This window comes from Cinclus cinclus, chromosome 3 (genome assembly GCF_963662255.1).
Source record: "Cinclus cinclus chromosome 3, bCinCin1.1, whole genome shotgun sequence".
Taxonomy (NCBI): Eukaryota; Metazoa; Chordata; class Aves; order Passeriformes; family Cinclidae; genus Cinclus; species Cinclus cinclus.
The window spans coordinates 9,193,207-9,216,326 of record NC_085048.1 but is presented as its reverse complement, the minus strand read 5'-3'; the positions used below and the strand labels follow the sequence as shown (position 1 = coordinate 9,216,326).

Sequence of the window (23,120 nt, the reverse complement as noted above, 5' to 3'; positions counted from 1 at the left end):
CAAAGAGCAGAAGTAGGTTTCCAAGAACAAACATTAAAGGTTTTAAAAATAAACAATAAAATATTCCTTAAGTTTATCAGAAACAAGAGGCTGACAACAGAATTTGTACAGGCTAAAGAAGATGATTATGCTGTTTGGAAGATAAATGACTTTCCTTTATGGCATCCAACTTTCTTGTTCAATATATTCAGGAGGTTTCTAGGTTTCTGCTCTCTATATTCTTTTTCTGGCAATAACAATTTCTCTTTGAGTACTGAGATATTGAGAATTAGCAACAGTGCAGAGAGAACACAGAATACATCAAGTTTAGAGGATATTTAAGAGTTTAAAAGAACTCTAAATAGAGAATTGCTGAGTTAATAACAATATTGCAACACAAGAAGCACCCTGACCTATGGCTTTGGGAGTGGAAAATGCCATCTAATTGCTACTGATTTTACACAGAAAAATAGGATTTTACTTTCTCTTTAAATTCTTCAGTATGCATAACCAGATTACAAAATTACAGGTCTTTTAAAAACTCTCCCATATGACACAACAAACTTTGGCTGTAATTAAACATCTGTAAAATGAAAGGCTGTAATATGTTAAGGAGTCTGGAAGCAAATAAAAAAAATAGACTTAGATAATGTGGTCTTCATAACAATAAAGAAGGTATAGATTAATCACAATTTTTAAAACAATAAATTTATAATAATAAAATTTAAATCTCTAAAAATAAAATAATTTGAATTTTTATTTGAAAATCTCTAAATAATCACTGAACACACCAGGCAAATGGATCATTTCTGCTATGGATTAAATCACTCCTCAAGATGACTCTCTACTTTCAGTGATAAAACCTTTAGACCTTCATCTGAATTAAATTCCTAAACTGAGGCAGAATGAATCCTGGCCTAAGCTTCTAGCCCAGATTGATATTAAAGTGAACAGGTACCTTCTTTCTTAATGATCTGGTAAAAGGTTAACTACTTTACTGACAGCATTTACACAGGACACAATGTTAGTCACTTTGTGAGGAACAGGCAGTGAGAATGTGAGAGATCCAATGAGAATAGAGATAAAAATCAATGCACTATTGAAGTTCAAATTAAAGAAATCAAGATACGTGCAGGGGAAAAAAAAGTATTTTCCCCCATTACAAGCTTGTAAATCAATGCAAAGACTCTAACTGGAATCCAGATGCAAGACGACTGGTGCTCACTCTCCGCATTAACTCAAAAGTCCAATCAGACCATATTCCAAGTTTCATAAACAGTAGGAGGAGGATGATACAGAATTCTGCAGTACCACTACAGGAATCACACCATGTGACCACACCAGAAGAACTGTGTATTCTGTATGCTGACAGCCACAGCCCCTGAGGGACACTGCAAAACTGAGAATGGTGGGGAAAACAATCAAAGAAGTACAATTAAAGATCTGTTGCCATCATGTTTGTGATACTTCATGGCACACTGGTTTTCCCTCTTTTAGAGCACAACACATTTAAATACAAGACAATAAAAGGAAATACTTTTAAATGTCATATGCAATTAATTATGAATTTTGCTGCCATAGGAAACTGATCCACACACATATTTGACACATTCACTTTAAGTGTGTTGCCCTGAGCTTCTCTAATTGTAAACGCAGCTAATACAACTAATTTTAGGGCAAATCTCTACAAAGGCCAGATACCTTATACTTACATCAACCTCACCTTTTAGGTACCATTCTCTACATCTGCTACTATTCTTTCTTGATTTCCAGTGGATATGTCCAGTGGCTCATCTCTCTCGAATTTTCCTGATGAAGAATTTCATCTCATGCCAGTGTCTCTCTCTCTTCAACAACAGAGCTGCACCTCTCTCAGCCCTTGTATGAGAATCATGCCTCATCTTACAACACATTAACTCACATGAATTTGTGGGTTCATATTCACACAACATTCCCATGATATTTTCTTGTGGAACTATTCCTTAACCAGTAAGTTATCATCCTTGTAAGAAATTTATGCACAGAAAAACTTAGTTCTTTAAGTAATGACAGCATTCTCCTCTCCTTGCCTCCCAGCACTTCTCTTAGCTTGTGAAGGTTACCCTCTCCAGCACAACTGCAGCATATTCTAGCATGGTGCTTCTGTAACCTCAGCAAACACACACACACTGTATTCTGCTGTTCATATCCCTAACAGCCACTGAATACTAAAGGAATGAAGATAAGACTATTACAAAACCCTACTAGATACATCCTTCCAGTTTCAAAATTCTTCCTGAATCCCATTTTCCAGTCAGTTATACATCTGTCTGGTAGGTGTTTCAGGTATGTCATATTTCCCAAACTTCGTTAGAAGAAAATAATGGGAGACACTGTGAACGCTTTTATTAAGGTCAAAATATCCTAAATCCACTGCTTCCCTCTAATCCACACTACTGTAAGATGTTTAATGTCTGTGGAAAGCTATATGTAAGGATATACCATTATAAAGCAGGAACAGTAACCTTCTCTCTTGCTGCTATGGAATGTCAATCTGGGCTTCTTCAGAAAAGCTATTTTTCTCAAAAGCTAAGTCACAAGTTCAGGGAGAAATCTCTCTGCTATTTCCTAATGCTATACTCTGCTAACCTTGGCATTTTTTGAATAGTTCTTTCCTTTTCAAAAAAAAGATTGTTCTGTTTCCTTATTTCATGAATACCAAGCGGCTTTTTCTATGGAAATAACTCAGAACTTACTTTTTTTGTGTGCAATTGGAAAGTCATCTCAAAAGGCTTTCAAGGACTTTTACTTTGAGCTTTTCAGCAGCTCTGAAAATCAGGTTGTGAACTGGGTACAACCAGAAGCTGACACTTAAAAAATGAATGGGCTCTGAAATCTATCACGGTTTGAAGAGGAAGGTTGTCCTGTGAGATCACTGTGTCAGTGTTTGCTACCTGGTGTTACAGGCTCTGGAAAGATTTCCAAGCTGTGTCAATGCCTGCTTTAGCAGGAAATCTCTAGAGACTCCCAGAATCATTACCAAGAGTCCTGGAAAAAGTAGTTATTGGGTCTTACTGTCATGATTTCGAGTAGAATATAAGATGCAATGTAGAACCCACATGCTGAACTTCCTGTGTGAAGCTGTTTCACCCAAACCTGAAGAACCACTCACTGCACAAAGTACATCCAGCAAACTGCAGGACTGTGGCTGAAAATGCAAATGTAGGAAATGCACTTAATGTGTTTTGTGGAAGCTCTGCTGGAGCTGTGACCTCAGTGCCCATGCTGGATTAGGGTGAGTGTGTAGCTTCAATCTGTTTGGCATCCACCACTGTCTCTCACTACTCACCAAAGAGAGAAATATGCAGGGCTCAGTAAAGGAAAAAGAAGAAAATTAGTATTCTGAAAAATCATATATGAAAGATAAGACTGTGGGATGAAAGGTCAAGAGGTCTGGAATTTTTCTGAATTATCACTGAAATCCTCTGAGACCCTGTGCAAATTACAAAATCTCAGTTTTCTCATTATAAAAACATGCTTCAGGCTGTTATGGCAATGAAGTGTGTTTTGTAGACTGTCTTAAAAACACTTGCAATTGAAAAACATTGTGTAAAATTGTCTAATAATTAGTCCTTGAAAAATATATTTCTTTATCAATAATGAAATTTACAGAATCAAATTAATCATGTTTCCTTAGAAATGCTCACCACTACCTTGAATGTTGTGTTTTACAGTGATCAAGCAACAAAATCTTCACAGCTACCTGATGAAGAAAACCTCAAAAACAGAGCTGGGGTTAGTCTGTCAATACCTGAAGTCAAAACATGCCTCTGTGAGAAAACTGTGCTTGTTGAACTTAAAAGTCGTTCTCTGAACTGGCTTAGTGAAGCCAACACCAAAGGCTTGGAGGACCTAATACTGCACCCACACACCTCTGCATATTATGTGCTCTTTGCTTTTAGCAGGAATGTTTGAAGTGACAGTGAAGGATGAAAACTGTCCCGTAGTTTGAAATTTGTGTATCTTCCATCAGTCCCTGAGATTTAGTTCAACTGAAAGAAGCTGATCCTGCCATAAAATGAAGGTGCATGCAGTGGTTGCCTGAGCATTACGAGAAGTTGTGCACTTGTAGAACTTCCTCCCAAAAGCAAGCCAGTTCTTCCCTGCTGAAGGAGGGACTTCACCAGTGATAAACCATGAGAACATTCAGTGTCTGAAGAACCACAGCACAGCTATGATGGGATGTGTAAATGAGATGAACACCATTTACATCAGTTCTTTTGGTAACTTGGATATTCAGACCCTGAAATGAGGAGGGCGTTCTCACAGACAAGACTGTGAGTGCTCCACAGCTCCAGCCACAGACACACACAGTGGCTTGAAAGCTCTTTACTGGGAAAGGATGGTTTGCAGTATCAAGGCTGGAGCGAAACTTATAAAGCCATCTCTCTACCCACTGAGCGTACATAAACTGCAGTTCTCTTCTTAAAAGACTCTGGAAGAAAGGAACAAAAAGTATTTTTTCTTCTCCTTTGCCTGCAAGGTAAAAGTCCAATACCCCTGCACTCTCAATTTCTATCTAGGAAATAGGCTCCTAACAATTTGGCTTTGAATCAGCTGAGGATTTCTAGGAAAAGAACATAGAAGCTCTTTAGCTTTTGCTGTAAACATCTTTTTGCTTATTCAGTATGTTGATCTGGTTTAACAGTCTAAAGCAAATTTGAGTGGGCTTTGTTCTTAATTTTCATGGCATAATCCCATTCCTTCAAATCTGTATACGCAAATGTACTTTTGCATATACTGGACTGATGCATGATGAGTCAGCCTGAGTCATTGGGATAATCCAAAGCACAGAAAGAGAAGCTTGTAACATGAATTTTTCCAGTATCATGGCCTTTGTAGATATTCCTTCATGTGGTTTTATTTCTCACAAAACAAGCAAAAATAAAAGTGGTTGTACACCTACAGAAACTGGCCAAGGTACCTGGTGACAGCTGTAGAACCCCAAAGTGCTTTTATTAAGTTTTACTCCATCTCAAGGTACTGATACCCCTTGTAATTCATAACCAGGTCACCAAGATTTAATAACAAATAAAGCTAGTGTTAGTTAACTGTCATAAACAATTAGGCCTTAGAGCTTAAAACTGAATCAAAGTTTAACAGACAAATACCAGATTTATTGCGTTTTTAACACATAAATACCTTCTTTAGATGCTGTAACTTTTTATATGCAGATCTTTTATATACACAGATTACCTTGAAAATGGAAGCTCCTCATTTATTCCCAGATCAAGCTTATGAAATTTACTGCCAACTTAGCTTCTCCCCATGATCCTGCCAGTGACCTTTTTCCTGCCCTGGTAGGATCATTCCCTCTCCATGGATTAAAGGTGATTAAGGATCAGTGTCAGTTCAGTCTCATACATTTGCTAAGCAGAGACGACAAACTGTGCCAAAATGTGTTTGATTTATTTGCGGGGTTTTTGTGATAGAGGAACCCTGATTGGATTCAAATCAAGGATCCAGAAAAGAATAGAGTGCTTTACATCATTGGTAGCTCTTTAACCCAAAGTGTCACAGCAAGGACTTAATATCCTTCAGCTAAATTATTAGTTTTCACGAACAATAATGACTGAAATCAATCAAGCTTTTCAGTGCTTTGGGTTCCTTAATCACCAATTCAAGCAGCCTGTTGTTAGATGGATACCTGTATCTATTGAGCTAAACTTCAAACACATTGATACAGCCACAGTGTAGCCAAGCAAACCATGTGTGAAATAGAAAATTTCCAGACTTTTAAGAAATGCATGCCTAGCATTATTACTATTGTTTTCTAAAGTCTTAGAACAACAGCCTAAACCAACTTCTTGTCCACTGACTCTCTGGGTATCAAGATATCTATGCTAGGACTTGGGAAGTTGTACAAATTTCAGGGAAGAAACACACTTCTAACTCAGGACAGATAAACCATATACTTGATTCTTGAAGCAAAACAGGAATTTCCTGTACTTGAACTGCAAGTCTTTGAAATTCTTGCTTGATTATCAAATATTCAAAGAAGATTTGCCATCTTATTTGCAAGAAAAAGATTAGATTAGGACTAAATTAATCATAAACTCACACTAAAAACTGAGGGGTCCCACTATGTTGTCTGAGGCAATTCAAGATGATCTGGAACTATGTCTTTATGGAAAGAACTCTTGAAAAAAAATACTTATGGTGCACGTATCCATAAAGTACAAAAAGTTATGTATTTCTGACTTAATCTGATCAACTTTCAGAGATATACATGCTCTTGATTAATTTAAAAATAGCTCTGTGCTGTAGTGTTGTGACTAGAGCTAAATCTGTGTGGTTTGCTCTGTAACCTGTATATTGATTACATAAAAATGAGCAGTATTCTTTGCTGAGCTAAGGAAATGAATTTACTGTGATAGAAAGAATTGACAGAAAGAGATGCCATAAAAATGAAACAAGGGACAATAACAAAGGAAAAAAAATCTTTTCAACTTCATTGGCTAATGATTTTCAGGAAATCATCAAAATAGTTTCTTTTCCAACAAAAATGAGTGGTTGTGAAGATAGCCCCAATCTAGACACTTTAATGGATGCACACACACATTCTTTAATAGCTTGTTCATCAGACAAACATAAGACTACAAAGGGCTACCCGAGCTCACTTCATTTCCCTACTGCTGCTGGCTTTAGATTATGTTGACTCTATCAACAAGATCGTGGCTGTAGGTGTAAATTTATTAAGTCCTACACATCAAAATATTGTTCTATTTTATAAGTTAGTAGGAGCTGTGCTCTGGAATGGATATAGGAAGAAACACAGAGCCAGATTTTTACTTCAAGGTCCAGACAGTACAGTTTCAGCAGCATCAACCTTGGAAGAACATACTGTAACAGCTTCTAGAGTGGACAAATTCAGAGGAAAAGAAAGAAGACCATGGCCCTGCCTTCCAGATGCTTCTCAAATGCAAATCTGGTGCCCCTGCTCAGATCAACCAACCCCTCAAGCAGATGAATACAAAGAGTGGAGAGACACCTTACACTGTTTTGTGAAGGCCACATAAACTAACATACTGGGTTTTTTTTTCACCAAGAAATTAATAAATTTTCTTTGGCTAGAACTGGAGTGGCTTATAAGAGATCAGTGACCCCCTTGTGACTGTGGTGGAGGCTGCAGGTATTCTCAGTACTTCTGTGGGGTATTTTGAGACTCTGCAGTGCAACAAGATTTCCTGGCCATACTCACCCACCCACCCACTACTTCTGGCTCCCTCGATTCCCATCTATAGAGAACCTATGCTTTACATACTTTAAAAAAAATTCTTATATATTCCATTAGCTTTATTTTTCCACATTGAATGTCACTCAGTTATTTCATTTATTCCTCAGTAAAACAACACTTTGCAGCTGGTCTCTGTCCTCCCTTGTGTTTAAGGCTGTCTTTTAAGGAAAGACAGCTCACTATTGATTAAAAGCCACAAATCTGAAGTGCAACCAGGCCCAGAAGAGAACCTCTTGAGTTATTAAAAAATCTTTTGCAGATCATGTGTAGTATAAAGGAATATTAAGAAGTAGAACAACATGTGAAAGGAAAGTGATTTTACACCAGACAGGATACAACCGATTACAGTTAGAACCTCTTAGGGCCAAGAAATTAGCAAGAGAGGACAAATACATTGAGAGTCAAGAAATATTTATAATTCTCTTAACAAACTAAAATTTAGAGCTACAAACTGCAACCACAAAAGCCTCAGGTCTTTAAGCATTTACCTCAAAGAACAATGCCTTTACTAACTGGCAGATTTTCAACTGCAGAGTTTTTCCCCATTTCTTGGAAGCATTTTGTTCTGACTATTGCTGGAAATAAGAGACCAGGCAAGATGGACTTTAGATCTCAATTCCAGCTATTATTTCCTGTGTAAGTCAATAGAACATCTCAGTATGATGGTGTTTAGATTAATCCAATTTTCAATATTTGTCACTATTTCTTAAGAATGCAACCTTCTTGTTTAGTACTGTATTATTACAAATACACTGAACATCAGTTCTACTAGACTCAATACAAAAAATTGAGCGGCTACAGCTTAACTAGTTATTCACATTTCTTACACAAAAGTCTGAGCAAAGCTCTTAATTAGTTTGCCCTTCTCTGACATTAGAAACTTACAGGTTTGTTCTTAAACCCAGCACATAGTACAATTCTATCAGACATGGCTTGATGGTTTGGAAAATTATGGAGCCTTCATCAAGCACTCACTGGTTATAGAAAAATCTACTCAATTGTTCCAAAAATGCCAGGCTGTAAAGCATACATTTCCACACTGGCTTGCTTTTTTCATAGTCCTTTGTCTCTTCACTGATCAACAGCTTTGTAAAAAGCCTTTCCTAGTCAATCTTACCCTTCTGCCAACACAAAATGCACCTTCTCAGCTTCTGTTTTGACAATTGTGAAGTCAAACTTCTACATTCTGTTTTCAACAATCAAACTGTTGCTGCTTTTGTGGATAAAAATACAGGCTATATCTGCACCAGTGTATGAAACGGAGTCAGGAACTATTCTCAGGCCCTGAGACCAAGTGGAATAGAATGGCTTGTTTACACAGAATTAGATTCTTCCCCTACCCAAACTGCTTACGGGGATGATGCATGGCAGTGCTAACTCAAATGAGCCTGAATACTAGGAGAATGCTAATTGGAGAATGCTAAAACCATACCAGAATTCATTAATAATTTAGCAGCATGGATGATCATACTCCAGTGCTACCATGAGTCCTATACTCATCTGATTTCTAGAGGTAATCTATCTTTGCAGGTCCTTTCATACCATTTCTGTACCCTGCATTCACTCTGCAGAATGCAGATTCATTTGGACATTCAATCAGACCACATTTTATGAACTTTCAGATTTGCTTTAAACTAATGTTTGGTATTAGGCATGTTTTACTTGTTTGGGTTCCCTCATTGATTCTATATTGCGTCTGTTCATCTGTTTTGCTTGGTTCTTCTATGGTAAACTGTCTCTCATTAAGGACTCTGAAATTCTCGATGCTACTCTTGGATATTTAATCAGTGTGCATGACATTACAGGGCTGGAAGTGATCTCCAGTGGTCTCTTTTTCTTAAGCTGAATCAATGATACTATATTATTTTCAGCAGATATGCATCCTGTCATTAGGAAGCACACATGACGAAAGTTTCATTATCTTCATAGGAAATCCCATTTAGAATTCTGCTCATATCATTAACTAAAATCTGGTCTGAATCACTTTTGTTGCATTGTACTCCATTATATATTACCTCATCTACCACAGACATGTAAGTTAAATTACTGCCCTTTACTTGAAAACTTTTTCTATGTTCCTCACTTGTCTCCTGTTCAGTCTAAACACCTCTATTTTTTACCTAAAATAGATCATCATAGGATTCACCTGATTAAATGTGGGTATCTAAAGTTTGGGTTTTTTTCTTCACATTCACACAAAAGCACACGTTTCATCTCATCCTTAAGCACTGACCTAGATAGATTAGACAAGTGTTACCTATTTCTCCACTGACTATGGCAGGATTTTAAGGGGATTAGTGAACGAATAAAGCTTTATGTTGTAAATGTATTAAGCATTTCTGTTCTAGCACAGGTGTTACCCGTTTGTAAAAATATGCAGCCAATCTGCCTCTTGTCTTCAAATGCTCTGTATCAACTGCCATATATTCTCTGCCAATTGCTTTCTCTGCTTTATTACATATAAATTATATACATATATATATATGTAAAGCAATGCATTGAGAAGTACCTGGTAGCTGAACAGTCTATATTGTGGATTCCCTCCTCTACATCCATTAAGCTCATTACATACTGCACTTCAGATAGCTCCAAATTTTCTTAGAAGTCCCTTAAATCCATCTGTCATGCTCTGGTGGACATAATATTCAATAGGTCTCTTGTCTTTAATATGTGGATGCAAAAACAAGCCCATCCATCCTCCTCCTTTCTCCCTATTCTTCTTTCCCAAGAGTGTTAGGTCTCTTCATATCGATATTCCAGCTCTGTCAGTTCTCTCACCTGTGTCTGTTAAGACAATTACCTAATAATTTTGATGTTTTTTAAAGGTTTGCAATGATATTTTATTTTCCATACTTTAGAAATTTACATCACATGTACATCACCTGCAATATCTACCATGTTTCAGTAGTCCCTTTGTTTCTTATGATTTTCTTTCTCCACAATGATTTCAGATCATTTGTACGCAAGAAGTTGCTCAAAGTGACAGAGAGGAGTTTTTTTATCTTCTTCCTTGAATTCATCATCAAGCCTCCTTTACTAAATGTTTCAATGTTAATCACCTTTTCATGGCTAAGGAAGCCAAAGCTCCCATGACACTGGTCTGACTGAAAGCGCTCCAACCTCTGTGCATTCTTGAAAATATTCAGAGTGGTTGTAATAGCCAAATCTTATGCCCTGTGAAAAACAAGCAACCTCATCACCCTGTCATTAGTCTCTCACTCTCTAGTTTCTTTCCATATATCTTTCTTTCCCATATTGACACTGCAGCTTCCCCGGACATTTCTGATGCTCTGCCTTGCAAAACTATAATTTATGGTCAAATTTTTTCACAGAATGAATCTGCTACTTCACCATTTGCCATTTAATTTCTATTACTGCTATTACTTCAGACTCTTGTTTGTGTTGGCTAAGGACCACAGCAGAGACTGGGGACATCTTTTCTCAGGTACTGGCAGTACTGACATGGAAAAGCCTGAAGTGATGCTTTCTTCTGTCACACAAGAGACTTCCAGAAAACCTCCACAGAACATTTCACTGATGCCTCCCTTAGCAGGTCTGCCTCGCAGCAGGATAATTTCACAATAACCCATTATCACAAAATGCTTCAGAAATATTTTTAAATATGCAAAATGACAACTTTAAATTCCCACTCCTGGCCTCTGTAGAGGTAAATTGGGCAATATAAAATTAAATTGATAATTTGCCAGTAATTGGAGCCAAAGGAAAGAGTCCTCAGTGCCTGCCTGAATCTTTTTTTTGCACCTAAGAAAGAGTTACACTGCATGGGAGAGGGTAAAGGTCCCAGCCAAGTTGGCTTCAGCATCCCACAGACTACTTAGGCTATCAGGAAAAATAACATTTCTGCTCCACAGATTTTACAGTTTATTTTTAAATGTGTTACTGCCAAACATTGAGTTGCAGATATGCACACAGAGCTTTGCTTGTCCTTCTGACAGACAACAAGCAGAGGGTACAAGAATAAAATAAGCTGACTTCAATGGGATGATTATTGTCAAAGACTCTCCTATGAAGATAAGCTCAGAGAGTTGGGAGTGTTCAGACTGGAGAATAAAATGCTCTGGGATACCTTATGCACTTTCCAATACCTAATGGGGCTATTAGAGAGCTGAGAAGGACTCTACAAAGGCATGGACTGGTAGGACAGGATGAAATGGTTTTAAACTGACAGAAAGAAAATTTAGATTAGATATTAGGAACAAATTCTTTACTGTGAGGGTGGTGAGACACTGGAATGGGTTGCCCAGGGAAACTGTGGGTGCCCAATCCCTGGAAGTGGTCAAGGACAGGCTGGATGGGACTTTGAGCAGCCTTTTCTAGCAGGTGTCCCTGGCCACGGCAGGGAGGGCTTGGAACTGGTTCGTATTTAAGGTCCTTTCCAAAACAAGCCATTCTGTGAGTCTATTACTTTCATGTGTTGCAGAGCTCATCTGTACTTTGATATGCTCCAATACAACTCTCTGAAAAGTCATCTAAACTAAAGCAAAGTTGCTTAAATTGCAAAGTAAAGAATAAAAGCTACATTTGTATCAAAATGACCTGCAAAAAGTTGACCAAATTTTTGGAAATAAGTTTACCTCAAGAAATACACTACAATTTGATCACATTTTGTTCCTGGTAAGTTGCCTGTCTTCCTGTAATGTTCTTCAGTGAAGTGTAATATTAAGTTTCATTTCCAGTTTATCCTTTGCTCTTGAGGAAGCAATCTCTGTCATTCCTCTGGAGGAGTCAGAAAACAGTGGTAAGAACTAATAATACCAAACAGCACTGTAATTTCCTATGGGGAAAACATATTTTCTACTGGTAATTATTGCCAACAGCAATCTCGGAAATATCGTATAACTTATTGTTTAAAACATCAAACAGAAGGAACTGCTTTGTATCAAGGATGACTAATGCAGGAACAAGTGCTTCCACACATGCACAGACACGTTAGATAAAATGTTGATGTTTAGAGGTTTACAAGATATAAACATTGACTTTGGGGTCTGCTTAAGTTTACACTTGAATTTAGAATGCAAACATTGTAGTTAATGCATAACCATGATGGACATGAATAGGAAGAAACAGCTGCAATTGTAACGGACGGGCTTCTCCAGTCTGCTTGGTCCTACAGTTGCAGGAAGATCAGAACTACACAAGAAAATCAGTCAGCTGTGCTTGAGAAAGCAGAGTAGAGGCTAAAGGCAAAAATAAAAAGTTATTCAACAATTATACCCAGGTGCTTTACAAACAATAGATGCTTTGTTGGGGAGTGCAAAAAACACTCATTTAGTTTGTGTGATGAAGCATGTGCAGATGAAGTGGCATGTGTGATGGAAAACTGCAATGTCCACAGGCTTAATCCTGCTCAAAGTTACTTTGGAACAACTCCCACCATCTTCAAATGACAGAACTGTCCCTTAGGTAGAAAAATTCATCTCCAGCTTAAGCTCTCACATACTGTGGCAGATGGCTGTGATGCTGGGATTTCTGCCAGCGTCCAGATTTTGGTCATGGAAAGCATCTGCTCTTACTGTGCAAGAGGGGCACAGAAGGGTCTGCTCTAGGTGGTGCTCAGCCCATAGGGGATGGGCACTGTCTGCAGCAATTCAGCATCTCCACCCTGTGGCTCCTGCCTGAGCTCTATGGGATTACCCTACTTTGCTAGACAGGGCTCAGTTTAAGTGCCCTTCTGGACTGCGACCTGGCACTGATTCTTTCTTGAGGAAGCCTCACGAAATTCAACAACTGGACCACCCGTCATTTGAAAAAGATGAATGTTCTTTTAACTGGAGTGGCTTTGATTCATAAGAAAGGTGAACTTTATATCACTTTATAAACATAATCCACTAATTTTAAAGCTCATTTTAAATAGACCTGACCGTTGAAGCAAGCAATCTTTTGTGCTCTGCATTTGCTTAAGAAAAGCCAGCATTTCCTTCCCAGACCCATGAAGATTCTGTAGGAATCTCCTCCTTGTCAATATTGTCACAATAAAGAATTAATGAGCGCTGGTGGACATCTTTGTGACAAGGAGCAGCAGCCAAGGGAATTGCCATATTGTTTTAGCTGATCACAGGAATTACATCCAAACCAGCGTCCCCTTCAGTCACATGGAATAACAGGTACTGCATTAATACCTACTTATTTCTCCAAAACACAGATGTCTAGAGTTTGGGTATGGATGCAGTGTGTGTTTAAGTGCTTTGCTGGTACTGCATGATAAAGGAGTTTGATGAATCAAGCTAAAATTCTAACCAGTAAACAGAAGTTATGACAGAGCCAGGAGTCCTACTTCAGATATTCCTTGGGGGAGTTTTGGCAGACACCTCTGATTCAAAAGGCATGAGCCTACTGCAGAAGGCTCATGAACTCAAGGCTGGGGGAAGTTGTATTGGCCCAGGAAAAATAAAGTGGCAACTCGCAGATGACTGGCATAGTTTAACACAAAGCAGCTGTAGCTGGTAGCACTTGACTGGCATATACTTATTTTCAACATCCTTTCTGCTTTGTTGATGTTACCTCTTCCTTTTTCAAGCCATTTGCAACACATCATTAGACTCACTGCAAATTTGTGGGTGTAAATCGTCTCCCTGGGGGTGAAACCTCACCAGGGGTGAATAAACAATCTCCCCTTCCCCAACCAAATCCCAACTGTACCTCACATTTCATGGAAATGATCAGCAGTTCCACTATCAAAACATTCATGCCTTATGAGTAATATTTATTATGGGAGTTTTTTATGTTGGGTTTTCCCCCAAGAAGAAAAAGAGGAATAATTAACAGAAATAGACCAAATAAGAAATTTCCACATTATTACCATTATTTTCATAAGGCTTTCACAGGAAAGTAAAAGCTTTTGCAAGTAATAAAAGTCCTCATTAAACATCTTTCTTTCATTTGGAAATGGGGTAAATTATGAAGCAGATTGACTTTAATAAATAAAGAGGACTATAAATACATAAAAGTCATTGCCTTCCTCCAGTAATTTAATATGAGCATCCTACTCTGAATTAAGGAAAAGTTTATTCACTCACAGAAAGAATAGAGCAGATGTGAGGTTTTTCCATCAGCTTAAGTGCTGCCTTGGTAAGGTGAGTTGTCCGACTACGTTAAACAAACATTTTAGTCAGGCATCACACAGGAAAATAAACAGTAGCAAAGGAAACATGAAAATATTAAAGACTGTTATTCTTTGGCCCCTTTTCCTGCGAAGCAAGCGATAAAATATTACTGTGTTTCCACAGGTAAGGAAACACGCTCTTAAACACTTTGCAGAAATACATATTACGATCATCACTTAAAATGTCAGAAGTGGATAGGACTCAACTGTGACAGCACACAGGAGGCTGCTGAGAAACGCTGCGGGGCCAGAGGATTTTGCACACTGGGCCAGGCTGTTGGGCTACACCTAAAGCAGCCTTCTGGCAGAGAAAATTCAGAGAGGTGAAGAACATCTTGCAGGAGACAGTTGTAGAACTACCTGATTTCAGGACGGACTTCTTTTGAAGCCTAACTAATAAGATATTAGTGAGAGGGAGAGAGTATCTGCTCTATCATTTTTGACTTCTTTCTGTCCCACTGAGCATCAAAGAATGCACACAGAGAGAGAAGAGACCTGCCTGGCTCCACTGTTTTTGCCCACCTGTGATATACTGCACTATGCTGCACAGATGTTAACATTGTTTAGTTTATGTACATGGAATTTATGTACCATGTCAGTAATTTCTGCTCACCATGAAATTTTGTCTGGCTATCCATCACGTATGAAATTCTATACATATTTAAATATAAAACATCCTTTAAATGGTTTCTGCATTGTAGCCAGAAGTTATCTAAAACATACATTCACCAGAAGAAACTTTTTACTACCAGGGCTTGGATGTGTCCAGAGTGCAGGGAAAGCTTTTATTCTCCTGCCCACTAGGAAAGATGTAGGTGTGAGACTGCAAGATGCTACACACACATTTAGGTTAAACTACTGGCTAGGCAGGTTCAGTAGATCAGCTGCTGCCGTGGGATGCAGGTCTATGTACAGTTCTGTTGCTGAGCAGCTATGTGACACTGGCCAATAGTTCATCCCTTGTCCTGAACACTGGATCCTTTTTCAAACATGCTGGTACAGCATTTGAAATAAAAAAAAACCTAGATGAGTATATAATGTACATAACCCCCTTGGCTGTTCATCCCCTCAATGGGTGGGTTTTATTCCATTCAGCATGGAAGGCACAACTCTTTTGATTTTGTTCCATTAAAAAAAACAAACAAACAACTAAAATCAAAAGAACTATGCCTTCTGTCCTGAATTTACATCTGCTCATTATAACTTCTGTTGCATTTTAATTTAAAAAGCAAAGCAAGCAAAAAAAAAAAAAAAACAACTAAATTTTAGCTGTGCAATGATACAGCTTTTAAAAATATTTTTTTCAGGGGCAACACCTCTTATTTCACCACCTCATGTGAAGATTTTTACCAACTGCTTACTTAATACATTAAGCACTGTTTTTTATCTCTGAAAAACACAAGTAGAATAGGTGGAGGTGCTACTGAGTTCCATGAACACAACACAATGCACTGTCCTTACCCAAGTATTTTGGTTAGATGGGTATATCCACAGCACTTCAGTACCAGAAAAAGAGTTCCAAACAATTTCCCATTCTACTTGTCAGGAAACTGAGGTGAAAATGTAAAATGAGTTTTCAAAGAAAGCAGGAAACAAACAACAAGACTCTCACTAGAAATCAGCAGCTGTAAATTCTAATGCAGCCGAAGTATATCTGACTGTCCTGGCAGCAAGGGTAAAAGTTGCACAGAACATTTGGAACACATTGTTTTCTGATATCTGAAGCAAAAAGCACAGTCAGTAGATTCTGAGTGGCATTTATCTTCTCTCTTTTTGGTTTCTAGTAGAGAGAGTCCCTCTGCAATCAGTAAAATGCATCATTCATTGCAGCCTGTGATTCACCTTTCCTGCTGCAATGTTAACTATTCAGACAGCATGATGTCCATAGTGATCAGATGAAGACCACCCAAAACGTTGCATTTAAAATCTCTCTGATAAACAAAAAGAACTAGAACAGAAACAGATCTCAAGCCATAACTCCTGAGGCTGGGATAATTCAAACCCAGAATGCAATTCTCCCAGTTGGTTTCCTGGAGATAAACTTTTAAAATACCTTGAGTCAATGTAAAAGCTTCTGTTCCACTTTCATAGCAACTTAAGCTTACATTTCACTGGCTTTTGATGTAAATTTATCTCCCAGATGCTATTTGACAGTTGCGCAAAATTCATCCCACAATAAAACCTTTTCTCTCTGGCACCTCAGGGATTTAATTTTGTCATCATGTACATCCAACAGGGAGAAGCAGCTACTGCTGGGAGACAAGCCTCAATACCTCAGCTGGGACTCACTTCCTATACAGTCCTGTGGAGCGCCTGAAACTGCCAGAACCCCTTTCTCCTCTGTAAAACAAGGGAAATGTAAACACTCCACATGAAAACTTAATGTCTCCACACTTGGAACAAGATAAAATTTGAATCACAGCTCTGGAGTTTTATCTTAATTCTTTGTTTTACAACTTCTGTTGGATGCTTAAATTAACTAGGCATCTCGTTTCCAGCTTTTACTCGTGTGACAGCCTAAATGAATCTGAAAGCCTTCTTTCATGCTTCTGAGTCCCTTCCTTCCCAATCTGCTCCAACAGTACAAAGCAGACCTCCCCCTGCCCCAGGCTGCAGTGCATCCCTGCTCCCCGACCAGGTTAAACAAACAGGGAGATTCCTCCAGGGAAGTCACAGGTTCAAGATCACAAAGGACCCACCTCATTTGGGCCATTTGGAGGTTTTTCTTGCTATTGTGCTTATCTGTATCTTCCCTGTCATCCAGACATTAACCTCTGACCTGTGAGCCCGCCTCTCGAAAAAGCTGTGCAGTGTTTACCCATTATGTAATGTCTGTGCTTTTGTGGAAATTCTACAGAAACAAATGGAGGAAGTTTGCCAGTCAAACGGCTGGGCAATAAATCCTGTTCCATGTAGATAGAATGGTTTACTGTCACTGTAAGTCTGCTACTGGCATCGGTCACCGAAGAAATGTTTACAAATTTCAGGGCACTGGAGTGCCAAAGTATTCTAGCACTGCAGGACTGTACATGATTTGTAGAACCACCACCTCTGTGCTAGATAGGGATAACCTTGTTTTCCTAGCCTGAATAAACAGAGTGATAATGTTTCAGATAAGTCAGGGTCACTAATGTTCAATATTTCTGTCTATTCATCTTCTAAGTTCATAAATACAAGTACCCAAATGGCTGTTCGTTCAATAGAATGCTTTTTCTGCCCTAAGATATCTTTTCTAGAAGTTAACCCAGGTAAGCAAAGTCCCTTCGGCCCCTTTTGCTTATTTTTTATAGGTCCTTTATTATTTATACACCGCACGTTCTTACATAAAATCCAATCTTACAATCCATCTTCTTTACAGACCCTGCTGTCTCCTCTTCTTCTGTACTGTTTCCTCTCTGGGACAAGACATTCTATTATGTTCCCTTTCTGGACACTGTCATCACAATTCCTCTTGCCGTGTAGCTGGGGCTTCTATATATCATCAACTATGAAGTTAAGACAACAGAAAGATGTGTTTGGATAAGAAGCAGGAACAAACATAATTTGGAACATGGGACAGATAGGTAATGTAAGTCTTCCTTCATTGATTCTTTCGGCCAAGGGCCTGATGCTGCAGCAACTGAATGGAGCTTTTCACTCTGTGTCAATGGGAGAAGCACTTGGTCTTAGAGTTCTGCTCTAATTAAGTTTTCAAATCTCATTTCCTTTCAGAGGAGAGAAAACATTGTTGTGACTAAGCTTTGGATGTGGTAACAAATCCCTGGCAGGTTGGTTTGTTTTAACGGACGTATTAGATTTAAGGAAACTTTTACCATCTTTTCTGCCCTTAATCACAGCTTTTATTACAATTACAGTAATGCAAATGAGGTACATGCCAAAGGCAATATGTATATTTTTAATGAGTTGACATGCAACCTTCCTGGAGAGAAGAAACAACTTTTCATTTTCCTTTGCTGAACATTTCTGAACAATATCTAGCAATTTATTAAGGGAAAAGGAAATGTTCAGAAAAGCATCTACCACAAATTTAGAGGTTTCAGCAATTCACAGATGAGCAGTCTCATAAGATAGACTCAGTTGTTGTGCTAGATTTAGCAAATTTTTGCTGAATGGTAACATTTTCTATTGTCCTTAAACAATAAAAGAGAAGGTTAACAGGCAATATCCGGATGCTCAAAGATTATTAATCCACGCATGTGGTCCTGAGTCACTGAGATGTAAAACATCATCACTTTCCAAACATGCAAACCAAAGGGGAATTCTGCTTGAGAGAGATGCTATCACAAGCCCAAAGGAACTAGTTGCATCAGTAAGGCCTATTTATGCAAGTTTTACAAGACACTGTCTCCCAGGGGTTTTCATTCTGGTGGAATTAATTCAGACAACAAATTGAACATAGGCAGAGAACACATCCTATGAGTCAAGAGTCTTCAGCCTGGTTTCATGCCTCAATTTACCTTACAGCTAGTACACAGGTCAGACACTGCTACGCAGAGGAAATCACAACAGGCTGACAGGCACACATCAACCAGGCTCATTCACCTGGGGACTAAAGAGCTGGGAGGGTCAGCCTCCTACAGCAGCACATACAATCTGTTCTGTTAAATTATTCCTGTGGCTGCTGTGGTCTGGGCCAAACAACACATACAAACAATGGCTGGCCATGCTTTTTTGGAGGTTAACACAGGCCAAGGACCATTTCCAATACAACTCTGGCCATGTATAACCTGTTTTTTAGAGGTAAAAGTTTATCTGTGGGGACCAGAGAAGGATTCCTGGCTTGTGGAGCTGTGACCTCACAGACCTCCACATTCCTTTTTCTGAAACAAAACTATTAAAGGAAGACACTTGAACACCTCATGTAGGTATGACTGCATGCTTGCTTTCTCCTTTGTCACCAGGAAACTGACTTCAATTAACAGGAGCTCAAGCAAAAAACTATAGGAGTTCGATCAGAAATGTGTATTATCAACCTGTTGTCAGGCACAGGGCACTGCAAAGGACTGACTGTCATTATGTCTGGTTTGTGCAACAGAAGTGGGACTGTCCAGGCTGGCAGCACAAACCCCACTGCCCATCCTGCTTTTGGTCTGTGTACAGTCCTACAGTGAGCCTCCCACACAGAGCAGCACACCCACAGATCCATGGAAGGCACAGCCTCTCACTGCAATCCCAGTTACTCTGGCACATCTGTTTGGATGATTAGTAAGTAAAATTTAACTGATAGAAGACAGAGCCCAACTGGAAATGTAGGAATGTGTTTTTACTACTATTAATGCAATCAAAACTTCCTTCTTGCTATTATTACTGCGTTAGCATGTCAATTCCATTCCAAATTGTTTTAAACTGTTAAACTTACCAAAATACCTGGAGTATAGCACAATTCACGTTCTGGTTTTCATTCTAAACTTCACATAATTTATCTGAAATTATTCTGCTTCTTTAAGTTGTTTCTCTTGCTCGAATGTGCAAAATATATGCACAAAATGCACTAGAGGAATGTTAATCTTTCTCTTTATGCCCACAAGAGTGCTGAAATTCAGCGCATATGTGTCTTTGTAGGCTGAAGGTCCTTTTCTGAATTTACCAATATTCCAATTCAGATGACAGAGTCTATACAGCTGGCTAAAACAGCTTAAAAAAAAAGATGCAAAGAACTCTTTGTGAAACTGATTACTGATTTACATTCAGCATCCAATATGAATGAAATGCAAAAAGTAAGAAGACATAAGTCACATAAAATAGATTGTAAAAAGAGTGTTTTAATCACATTAGAAATCACCTCAGTAGCATAGGTCAGTTTGCTTAAGAAATATATATTCTTTGGGAGAACATTTTGTTGTTTTGCCTTTTGTTTTTTCTTTTTAATTTACTCATATGAGACCTTCCTGTATCCACGGTCTTCATTTTAGAAAAGACCAGACCTGTTATTCTTCAAAATTCATGCTTTAATATTAAAAAACCAAATCAACATTTACTAAATGAGAAAAATAGAAAAGACGGTTTAACACAGGAATGGTGCTCACCAATGCAGTCAACACTGAAGAGGTTTATGGAGGTTGTTATTGAAGACTCATCACAGGTCTTCATCCCCCGCAGCGCAAACCTCACCAGGGAGGCCTTGAGTCCCTCGGGGAGGAAGGACAGCAGGTACACGGGCATGTAGAGAGCGTAGCGGAGCTTGCACAGCAAGGGGGTCATGAGCTTCCCCTGGGGGGACTGAGCCATGCGCTCGATGGTCGGGAACAGCAGCACGGAGCGCAGGACCTGCCGGAGCACAGAAACCACTGTCAGCAAGGCCAGGGCACCACAGCCCAGCCTGGCACACCCAGCCTTCAAACGAGCTCCAGCGCTCCAGAATGGAACTGAGCTTCCAGGACTGTGTGGTGTGCTCAGGTGCAGTTTTTTAAGACGTGAAGCAAGTAAGTACATGGTTAATAAATTACGTTTGATGATAAGACAGGGAAGAAGGCAAGAGGTGAGTGGCCTTTGGAGATGATGAGGAACCGGGAAGCACCAGCAGGAGTAACCCCAGCAGAGGGCAGCAGGCAGGAGCCCTCCACTCTGTCCTGGTGGGCTCTTTATGTCAGGAAAAGTACACTGCTCTTCACTTCACTTGGTAAACTACCTTCTCTAAGTAAACCAACCAAACAAATTAAAAAACGTCAGCTGCTGTGACGGTAACTTTAAAAACTGACAACACATAGGGTTTTCAATTTGCAGCTCAACACAGGTAAACTTGGTCAGAACAAGATGCACACAGCCTCTTCACTAGTGTATACACTGGCATAAAACATTGCTTTTTATATCTTTTAACAAAATGGAAGTTCTGAAGGTGGTATTTAGTTTATGTTATAATAATACACTATAGCCTTAAAATACAAAGAAATTAATTAAAATCATACCCACACTTTAACTAATCATACTAATCCAAAGTAAGTTAATACACCTACTCTTACTTATATTTCAATGTCAATATCAAGCAAACATTCTAAAATAAAAATTGCAGTTTTTTTCTGGAAGTAAAAATACATTGTAAAAACCCATACAGGAATAACCCTCAAAGAGACACAGCCCTACGTAACAGAAGTATCAATAAAAAAAAAGTAAGAGAATCTTAAAAAATAAGAGGCAGGTAATGAGGTATAAACAGCTGGGCTTTCTTGGTGACTCATTATCAATAAATGTAGTTACATGTCTTCTTAGGACACATCATTCTACATGCTGTGCAAATGAGATTACTGCTTTTGTAAAATATATTTAATGATAATTTTCTTTACTTCCACATGAGATGCAGCTAATGTATGTCACTATGCCTGGGTGCAGCACTCCTGGTCCCAGCAGCCCTCCAATAGAAGGCAGGGAATGCCACCAAGAGATGCTTACAAAATCTGGGCATTGTACCAGAATGAACAGCAAACATTCAGGAAATATAATAAAATCACAGAATTCTTTAGGTTGAAGAAGGTCTTTAAGACCACTGAGTCCAACTGTTAATCTAGCACTGCCACATTCACAAATAAACCATGTTCCCAAGTGCCACATCTACACATCATTTAAATAGCTCCAGGGATGGTGCATCAACCACTTCCCTTGGGCAGCCTATTCAGTGCTTGGCAACCCTTGCTGCGAAGGAATTTTTCCTAATATCCAATCTAAACCTCCCCTGGCATAACTTAAAGCTTTTTCCTCTTGTCTTATCACTTGTTCCTTGAAAGAAGAGACTGATCCCCACCTGGCTACAACCCTCAGGTAGTTGTAGAGCAATACGATCCCCCTGAAACTCCTTTTCTCCACTCATCTACCTCAGCTGCTCCTCATCAGTCTTGTGCTCCAGAGCCTTTCCCAGCTCTCTTGTCCTCCTCTGGACACACTCCAGCACCTCAATGTCTTTCTTGTCATGAGGGGCCCAAAACTGAACACAGCACTTGAGGCATGGCCCAGTACAGGGTGACAATCACTGCCTTCATCCTGCTGACCACTGACAACTGTGTGTCTATGCTGTGTAGCAGGTCACCAACCATCTCTCCTCAGATTATGGGGGCTTCATTCTGCTCACTGTCCATGCCTGGATACTCAGAAAACAGCTAGTTAGTTGTCTGGTATTGATCTGCTGGGTCTTCCTGTTTCTTCCCTCTGCATTTCCTGCAGCTGGAAGGACAGAGAAGACTATCGTGCTTCTGATTCTTTAACCAGTTGTCCTGAGGCTCTAAGTCTCTCTTGATTTTCCTTGGGCTGCTTGGTGCAATTTCACTGCTGTCCACCTGAAGAATCAATAATGGGTAATCCAAGAGCTGTAGCAGCGTAGGAGGATGGGAAGCCTTCTCTTCACATCTTTAACCTGGCTCAGGGAGGCAGCAGGCTTCCATAAGAAGTGTGTCCTTCTGCTCCCTTCAGAAGGAGTCTCCTATGAAAATGACTCATGTTCTTCTTTCATGGAAGCAGTTCTTATGGAAGCAGGTTGTAGACAGACAGTGTCAGCAATACCTCCAAGCCAGGTCAGCTATTGTTCTGGTTACTGTTCTTGCAGAGCCTCACACCTGGAGGTGTCACTCTGGGGCACCTGGAGAGTGCACTGGCTGTGCCAGGCAAGAACCTGTCACCATTACCCCGTCCCTTAAGTCACTGCTCAGCCAGAAGGAGAGAGGGCAGGGAAAACTCTGTCGTGCATCCATCATCAGAAACTGTATTTCCTACATAATTTTAAAAGCGGACTTCAAAAGAATTATTTATATAAAATAC

The 23,120-nt window shown here is 39.2% G+C and overlaps 1 protein-coding gene across 1 annotated transcript in view; it reads right to left on the bottom strand.

Annotated features, from left to right (window-relative positions):
- Positions 1-23,120, bottom strand: part of LDAH (lipid droplet associated hydrolase) — a 96,483-nt gene that overhangs the window by 16,194 nt on the left and 57,169 nt on the right. The window contains exon 4 of the mRNA XM_062488443.1: positions 20,405-20,645. Within this exon, the coding sequence (XP_062344427.1) occupies positions 20,405-20,645 (241 nt within the window). The remainder of the gene's footprint in view (positions 1-20,404; positions 20,646-23,120) is intronic.